We start from the raw sequence: 10134 nt of genomic DNA, 5'->3' as shown, positions 1-10134 counted from the left end.
ATGAGGGATCTTTCTATTCTGCCTCTGCTACATTAATAACAGATCAGATGTCTTGACATCGGGAATGACATCCGAGTCTGTCATACCAGAATTTCAGTTGGTATCAGAGCAGGCATCCTGTCTGTTTCTGGATGAGATCCATGAGGGATAAATTCTGGTTGTGGTAAAGAGTATGAAGATCAGCAAAGACAATGTTGTTCTGCTTCTATGCTTTTGCAAAGTCTTTCAAAGAATAATCTTGAAGAAAGAAGAACAAAGTCACACAAAAACCTCAGAACATAACTCAAGTCATGTTTATTCTTAAAGACCAGCAAAGAATATTGTTTGCATTATCATCTGACGACATGAATTGATGGTGTGTATCACTTGTTCGAATCTAGTGCGTGATCCAACCTATGCACAAGTCCACTTGGTGTAGTTCGTCCTCAAATAACATTTCTTGATAAAGACTTTAGTTAAAGTCCAGGTATGTTGTTTAAATTGTTCAGGATTATAGAGTCTTTTCATTTTGTTTGAGTCTTGTTTGAGTCCCTTGTGTTCTTCTTTCGAATATGAGAAGTGTCTAGAGTCTAGGTTATGATTGTCTAATTGAGTCAATCATAGGGTTTAAGGATAGTGTTCAGACGTTGCTAAGTCTGAGGTCATTCTTTACAATTGTTTGGTAAAGAATAAAGAGTCTTGTTTCGTGTCGTGAACACAAATTGCTTCTTGTGTTCCAAGTCCTCTATAGAGAAGTGTTATCTCTATGGATAGTCAGAGTTTGTTTGAGTTCAGATGAACTTGTGTCTTGAGTGGTGTCAACATCACAAGGTACGTATTTCCTGGAAGAAGGAGTGGGAATATACATGAGAAGTTTGAAAAAGCAACATTATTGTCTAAAGTGGCAGTTCAGGCATAATGTGGATTAGAATGGGCAGGTTCTGATTTGGATGTAAGTAATGTGTTCTGGCAATACATAATTACTTTCATGATGAAGACTTCACTTAGTGAAGATGACTATGAAGACAAAAGTTCTATGATCGAATCAACACAGCTAAGGACAAAGGAGAATCTCTTCTGATCAATGAACATCTTAATCAATGTGTGAGATTGAAAAACACCATGTCAAGAAGGATTTCAAATTTTCTTAAGCAGACCATGATCTGATCCAAACATGGTAAGGTTATGCTCAACAAAGTTCAAGGAGTGGCAGTTCTGTTTGTTGAGATTGTGGCAACCTCTCTGAGTGAGCTTCTAGTATCAAGAGGTCATCAGTTGATCGTTTCTGAAGGAGATAAGTTAGGCAAAGGGTCTGTTGATGAAAGAGATGAAACTTATGGAGAGTACTGGTAGTACAAATGTCAGACACAATGTTATGACATTCTACTTCTGGTGTAAGTATTTATTGTAAGGAACAAATTTGCTATAGTGAGTGTGTTCAGCAAGATTGTTGAACAGAGGGTGCGGCTCTTGAAGATATTAAGATGAGTATTATATTTTCCATTCATCATTTCAAGCTTATTCCGTTGGGGAAACTCAGACTATCTCAGATAGGGGGAGTAACTTCTTTTGTCAAGAAAAGTTTCTTGGTTAAAAATACTTTAACATCATGAAGAAAATGTGATACTTTTGTCAGTTATTTGTGAATGGTTCAAGCTAACCATGTGCAACTGGTAACCACGATTCCTTCTCAACACTAATGAGGTAGCTGTGTGTCTAACAGTCTCAAGGTGTTCAGAACAAGAGAAGTCTATGTCTATGACTAGTGAGTAAGTAGGGAGTCTGTTAATTGGTCCAAAAGATGCTATGTCTTAATCTTTTATAGAATCTTGAGCTATGTGCTTAAAGGAAAGAAAAATGACAATATCTGACAGGATGTCATGACATGTTTAAAGACATTGGATCTTCTAAGTCAAACAAGGAAATCTGACTTGAAGTTTATCTACACATCAATGGTCGGTGTAAAGTACAATCAATGACTATGCATGCACTGGTATTTCAAGATAACTCCTATCAGAAAAACAGTCAAAAACTGCTTTGGAAAGAGTAATTGCTTTTGGAACTGTTTCCTAATTAACCGTTTGACCATTGAACAAGACCAAAGACCATCGTTATTTCCTATAATCTCCAATGGCTATATAATAGCGTCTCCATGAACTGCAGAAATCAAACTCTCTCAAAATGTCGTTCGTGTGTGTTCTTATGAGTCGTGTCTGGGTTTGGTACTATGATGGGTTGCTGTACCAAAACCTCTTCAGAAAAAGAAAAACACGGGCTGGGGATGTTGATGGTCTCTACCATGGGTTTTTCTGCAATAACAACAAAGATGTTCCACTATATACAACCTTCAGTATAGGAATCATTTTCATTGTGATTTGTGATTTGAGTTATGAACACAATTGTGATTTGTGTTATGAGTTACTAGGACTGGTGGACAGTTTTCACTCAAGTCCTCTCTCTAGGTCTATGCTAGGATTCAGTTTCTGGTACAAGACTAAGGAAGGGGTCCCTTATGCCACCATTGGTCCTTCAAGATGCGGGTCTTCTTCCATCATCTTCCTCGTGAACATCAGTGTTGCATGAAGGTGTTCCACTGCATATTATGATATCAGTCCATTCTTTGTCATATTGTGTCTAAAAAGGGGGAGAGAATATCATCTTCTGATCTTGCTACTGTAAAAAGAAACAAAGGATTTTGTAGCAGACTGAAGATGTTATGATGTGGTTCAAGTCCTGAAGAACAGAAGGTATGGATTAAAGCCCAATTCTGAGAATGTAAAATTCTGTTCTTCCTTGGTGTCTTAAAAGTTGAAGTAGTTATGTTTTGCTGCACGTTAATGAATGTTTAGTTTTAGCCAAAATATGCCAAAGGGGGAGATTGTTAGTGCTTTTATTGACTGATTGGCATCTATGTTTGGCTAAAACATAATAGCAGTAAAACATAATATAATTGTGAATCTTGCAAATATAAAATAAACAAAACAGGTACAAGCAAGATGTTATATGGAATGTCATGACATCAACTCATGACATCACGCCTGCAGAACTGGAAGGAAGATTCAGTTTGTACTCAACAGATATAGGATATTCGAAGAATATTTTGTAATCTTATGTGGCACAAATTTAAAGGTCAAAAGAATATTTGAAGAATCAGATCAGAAGATTGAAGATTCAGGAAGAATCAGATCAGAAGACTGAAGATTCAGCAGTTTCTAATTTAGGAGATAAATTAGGAAACTCATGATTAAAAGACCTTATTTGTAGCAGAATATTTTTGCATATTTGTAACAGCAAGGAGTGCTGCAATTTGTAAGCCCAAGTCCAATTGGGATCAGGTTATAAATAGGAATATTTGTAACCTAGTTTGATGTAGAAAACCTTGTTTAGAAACGATGTAGTCATTAGGATTTCTATAGGTAGACCAACTAGGTTGTGGGATGGCTTCCATGTCCTTCTTGAAACCTGTAGGTAAGAGAAGTGATTGTCCTCACTAGAAACCTGTAGGTAAGAGTTGATTATTGTATTCTTGATCAAAGCTGTGAAGCAAGATCAAGTTATTGTTCATTGTTAATTGTGTAAATAGCTGTTGCAGGGTTGTAACAGTTAGGTATCACTAGGTAGTGGGCAGAGGTTCTCTTGTCTTGGATGGAGTTCTGAGATAAAGGTTGCATTGGGTAGTGACTAGATAAACCAGAGGTTGTTTATCTGTAAACCAGAGGTTGTTTACATAAAATAGTACTACTGATAGTGAAATCTTCTTCCTGGCTTGGTAGCCCCCAGAGTAGGTAGTTAGACCGAACTGAGTTAACAATTAACTGTGTTATTTATCTTCTGCATTGTTTGTTCAGTTATGAATGTTATGACATCGTTTATAACATCAGGTTTAGAAGTGTTAGCTGTTCCTGAACAAAACCATATAAATGTTTCAATCTGGTTATGTTTACTGAACGTGTGTGATCCCAAGTCTCATTGACTCCGGTTTAGGAGTAATTAATAAATGAGGGATCTTTCTATTTTGCCTCTGCTACATTAATAACAGATCAGATGTCTTGACATCGGGAATGACATCCGAGTCTGTCATACCAGAATTTCATCCTCGATTGCTTATTTCGCCATAACAGGTCTAACAAAGGAAATATCGTGGGACTCCCTATTTCTCCAAGACCAAATGGTATGGTAGCTAATAGCCCATACCATATGTTGCACAAATCTGGAAAGCCGTCAGAATCACTAAGCATATTAAGTTGGAGCCACTCTTGCCAACCTGCGTGAAAAAATTTAGATGTTAGTGTAACATGGATAATACTATCCCAAAGGCCTTTCGCCACATAGCAGCCCGACAACGCATGCATGGCCGTTTCACTCGCAGCTTCACTCAACGTGCAACCATCATTACCAAAATCAGATACGCTAATCCGATGATTGGTGAGCAAACAGTCATGTTTCAAAATCCACACAAAGGACCTGACTCACTCAGGCACCTTTAGATTCCATATTTTACTCCACTCCGTGCAATTAACACCATCACCATTATGCTCCAGGTCCCTATACATCTGGTTGATAGATAAGTTTCCTTTTCATCGGTAGCAATCACAAGCTCATCGTCTCCATTATCAGTTTTTGGAGGAAGTACAGCCGCAATCTTCATCTAACTGGGAGCCAATTGAGTAAATCCCAATTCCACCCTCCTGAATCAGCTAATAAATCTTTAACTGTAATATTAACCAAGTCCATAGGAATGTTAACATTTAAATCAGCTAAAATCAAGCCCTTTTCAATCCAACATTGCCTTCAAGGGTTAATAGTTGTGCCATTTCCAATCCTCCAAATACCTATATCCCTAAGGTGAATAGAGTTTCTGACAATATCCTTCCACAAAGGAGAGTCCGAGTGCTTAGCATGCAAGGTCTCATAGCTCTTGGCCACCTGATACTTGCTACGCAGGATACTGCACCAAAAGTCATCATCACCATTAAGGATTTTGCAACCTAACTTCATAATACAAGTATTATTCATGGTGCTAAGATCTCCCAAACCCAGCCCCCATCGCATTTGGCTTTGGTGATATTATCCCAACTAACAGCATGGTATTTCCTTTTCGAATCAGTGTCTCCCCAAATAAAACCTCTTTGAATTTTTTCAATTTCCTGTATACAAGCTTTAGGGAGGGAGTTAGTCATCATAGGATAAATCGGAATGGCGTCAATAACACTTTTAGCTAAGGTCACACGACCGACGAAGGAAAGGTTTCTTGCTTTCCAACCAAAAAGCTTACTCGCCACTTGATCAATAACATACTGAAAATCTTGTTTTTTATTAGCTTTTCCTTTAAGGGGAATACCTAAGTATTTGCCAAACTTATGAGTTTCGCGAAAGCCAGAAAGTTGCACAAGCTTGCGCCTCATGTTTCGAGAAACATTATCGAAGAAAATGATGTTGGACTTCTCACTACTAATTTCCTGTCCCGATATACAACATAACTGATCAAGGGTGTCTTTCACTCACTTCAACTGAGCTTCATTAGCTTCACCAAAAATAAGCAAGTCATCCGCGAACATAAGATGGGAGATGCTAGTACTATTTCTACCAATCTAAAACAGATTCCATTGCTTCATATGAATAGCATAATCAATTAAATGAGTAAACTTATTCATACAAAGAACAAAGAGATAGGGAGAGATAGGATCTCCCTGCATGATTCCTCTTTGCGGACAAAAGAAATCATTCTTACTCCCATTCCAATTGACATTAGTCTCTATACTCGTAACACCATGCATGATAACATTAACAATATCCTTTGGCAGCTCAATCTCCTCTATAATTCTCCAGATGAACACCCAATTCAGCTTATCATATGCTTTCTAAAGGTCAATTTTGATAGCAAAATAACCTTTCCTACCTTTCTTCTTCTGCACGGAGTGCATGATTTCCTTGGCTAAAATGATATTCTTGTGAATGGATCTGCCTGGAAAAAATCCTGTTTGAAGGGGAGACACAAGATGAGACATAAGGGGTTTGAGTCTTGCAACTTCCACCTTACTAATAATTTTTTCGATCGTGTTGCACAAGGAAATGGGGCAGAATTGGGCCACTATACTAGGTTGCGCGACTTTAGGAATGAGACAAATATCTGTTTTGTTAAAGTTAGACATAATGTAACACCCTATTTTCTACCCAACATTTATATTAGAATCAGAGTGCCAAAATTTCAAACATAAAACAGGAGGTCACATTTCAACTTAAAACCACAAACAACCAGGAATTCTTTTAATATGATACATAGCATTCGGCGGAACAACTCATCACATATTTATTCGTATGAACATAACAACTTTTTTATTATTAAAACAACGGAATTACAACTTCCAATTTCCAAATCAGTTAACAACTTTATTCAACTAAAACAACTTTCAAATATTATTATTAATCACTTAATCAAGTATTCACATTATTCATAAACTTCAGTAACTTAAGCAACGACAACAATTAATAACAACATTCATCCCCCCCCCCGAGTGCTACGTATCAGAGCAAGACACCAACTCGAATTAACAGCAACTAAAGACTTCATAAATTACTTTGAACTTCCACTACTAATCATGAGTACCTGTCCATTTCCCATGGTAGGGGAAACATCAGCAGAAGGGGTGAGATATTAACAACTATAAGCAAGTGTATGATAAACAATATATTAGATCAGATCATATAAATATTACCACTTTACAACTTTCAACCAACATTTATAATAACAACTATCAACAAAGATTATAACATCAATTATAGCAACAAGTAGTAACAACAATTATAACAACCATCAGCAACAACAATCATCACAATAATTATAATAACTATTTCACAACTCAAACTAACACAACTTATATCATTAGCAATTCATGACAACAATAACTTCACAATGACTTAAAATGCGACACAAATATGCACATGCATGTGGTACCATTTGGAGCAGAACTCCCAACTTAAACATATGCCAGGTTATCGAGGCATTTCAACAAGGCATAAGCCTTCGACATCAACGTGGTGCCATTAAGGCCAACTCAATCATTTTGCCAATCTAGGCCAACTTAAACAATGCAATGTATGTGACATTATGAATGACATACGATCAACAATATCAACAACGACAACCAGAAAAACAACAACAAAACAACAACTCGAACATGCAGCAATTGCATCAACTTAATCCAACATTGGTCGTTCGACCTACAACTTAATCAACAACAATTTATAAACAACAATGTATTCCAAACAACAACGAATCAACACATAATCAACGATAATCTCGTAGCAACACACGTTCAACAATCAACACAACATTGGTCATATGACCTATAATCAACAATGTCCATAAACCGGACGAACCAACTTACCCAGCTGTACCTGCACGTCAGCATATTCCACATAATTTCAACAAAGCAACACAACCACAATTATCTACTAATTAATCTTAGTTACCCCGTCAATTTTCATTAAACCCCGTCGAAATTTTAACAATAATCAGAGTAAAACATGAAAAGGGCATTACAATCTCCAGATAAATAAAACAATACTCATGTCATGCCATAAAAGAGAATGTTAAACCAAAATTATCCAGATTAACATGTTAACACAGCGGAAAATATCTTTAACATCTGAATAATGAAACAACCAGAGTCGTAGACTCAAAATACAATCATAAACAAAACATCCAACATTAAGAGTTTATCAAATAACTCTACATAACGTCCCCAGTGTTACACGACCAGAGCATGACACAGACCCAACTGACTCTAACGAATTACTTGACGAGCTAATCCTCACCCAGCACAAAAGCTACTCCTCAATCTGAAAAATAACAACAGTAAGGGTGAGTTTCATTCGCATTAACAAATGTTATAGGAATATAAAAATTACAACCTCATTCATACATTATCCACCCAAATCATTCATATTCAGATAGTATAGCAACATTCATCAAACACAACCACCCATATCAAACACATACAAATTATAACATTGGACAACTTCCATTCATGTTATAATTATGCACAACAACCTAATGCAATGCAACTAAATGCATGTGGTACCAAATATGGGACGAACCCATCTCACCGATCCACCATCGTCAGGATACGGCAACACCCACTTACTAATTCCACACAATGGGAATTAGCTACCACTGATCCACCATCATAAAGGATCAGCCAGCTAATGATTATGAAATGCATGCATCAACCATAACATGCTCATCATCCACATCCATCAACGATTCATAATCATTCATCCACAACACACAAAGCATACTCATATCACAACCATTTGATATTCACCACAACATAATACATTTAACACAACAATATATTATCACATCAGCAATCATACTAGCTCAAAACACCGCATAGCATATCCGTACCGTTACTCAATTTACCACCAAATACCAATTTTCAAAACCAAATAAAATAATTTTAAGTTATAACTCCCTAATCTATTTCATAAAATAGAGAATTAATTTATTTAACGGACTCTCAAAACGGCGTACGAAAAGGATTAACGGTTTAGAAGTTATGAGTTTTTATAAAATAAAGCATTTTTCAGAAAACACACAGCGTAACCGGTTACAGCCTATAGCGTAACCAGTTACGTCAACGCAACATAGAATGTTTTTGGAAAAACTCCCAGCGTAACCGATTACAGCTCCCAACGTAACCGATTACGAATGACGTAACTGCATTCGCTATTAATTTTTCACCTACGTAACCGGTTACACCCTCCCCCGTAACTGATTACGGACCCGTAACAGCCAAAATATGCTGTTTTGACAGCATTTCTTCCATTCTTTCCAAGCCAACACTTACCAGTGCGAGTCCAGCATAATTATAAGGCAAAGTTCAGCATTTTCACATCAATCTAATGCACAACAATTATCTCTAACATTACTAATCAACCACAAACCAAGTTTAGCATCAGATTTATGAAAATAGAGTCCTAAACCAAAACCCCAACTCTGACTTATAGTCCAATTTAGAATCCTAACATACAAACTTAATTGAATCATTCATAATACCCATAATAGAGGTTAATGAGAAGAATCCCCCCTTACCTCGATGTCGAATTCTTGGATGTTCTCGCTCTTCGCACTTTGCTTTTCCCCCGATTTCACGTTCAGCTCTTCTGTTCTCTCTTGGCTTCCAATTTTCACAACTTTCTCTCTTTTCCTTGTTTATGAAAAATATAACCTTAGTTTTAGTAAAAAGGCTTTGCAACTGACACCCCCCATTCGCTAATCGCAACACTGGCCCATTAGCCTTATTTTTCCATATTTCTCAAATAAACTCAATTAATTCTAATATTTAATTCAAAAATAAATTAAATTAAATAAAGAAATTTATGGGGTGTTACAACTCTCCCCCACTAGAAACGTTTTCGTCCTCAAAAACATACATTAAGCGAACAGCTCAGGATAGGAGTCTTTCATCTTACTCTCTAGTTCCCAGGTGACATTTCCACCTGCTGCTCCTCTCCAAGCCACTCGAACCAAAGCTATCTCCTTACCATGCAATTGCTTCAGCTTCCGATCTTCAATTCTCACAGGCAAGGTCTCAACTGTCAGATTGTCCTTCATTTGTACGTCATCCACTTGGATTACATGAGATGGATCTGCAATGTATTTCCTCAACTGAGACACATGAAATACGTCATGCAAATTTGTCAACATTGGTGGCAATACAATACGGTAAGCCACCTCTCCAACCCTCTCTGTAATCTGATACGGACTAATGAAACGTGGAGTCAACTTCCTTGACTTCAGTGCTCTACCAACGCCAATTGTAGGAGTCACTCTCAGAAACATATGACCCCCCTCTTGAAATTCAAGTGTCCTCTGTCTCTTATCATGGTATCTCTTCTGGCGACTCTGAGAAGCCTTCATCTTCTCCTGAATCATTTTAATCTTCTCTATTGTCTCTTGTACAATTTCTGGTCCAATCACCGTACTCTCACCAGATTCATACCGACACAAAGGTGTTCTACATCTCCTACCATACAAAGCTTCAAATGGGGCCATACCAATGCTCGAATGAAAACTATTATTGTAGGTAAATTCAACCAAGGGTAGATAACTATCCCAAGCACTGCCTTTTTCCAATACACAAGCACACA

At 37.2% G+C, this 10134-nt stretch overlaps 1 protein-coding gene across 1 annotated transcript; it reads right to left on the bottom strand.

Moving 5' to 3' along the window:
- Positions 1-9418: 9418 nt before the first annotated feature.
- On the bottom strand, positions 9419-9904 carry LOC131604834 (uncharacterized). Its single transcript, XM_058877249.1, has one exon. It carries the CDS (start codon positions 9902-9904, stop codon positions 9419-9421), a length of 486 nt encoding a protein of 161 aa, XP_058733232.1.
- Between the last annotated feature and the right edge of the window lie 230 nt (positions 9905-10134).

Source organism: Vicia villosa, linkage group LG5 (genome assembly GCF_029867415.1).
Source record: "Vicia villosa cultivar HV-30 ecotype Madison, WI linkage group LG5, Vvil1.0, whole genome shotgun sequence".
In the NCBI taxonomy this organism is placed as follows: Eukaryota; Viridiplantae; Streptophyta; class Magnoliopsida; order Fabales; family Fabaceae; genus Vicia; species Vicia villosa.
This window is presented reverse-complemented; position numbering and strand designations above follow the sequence as displayed.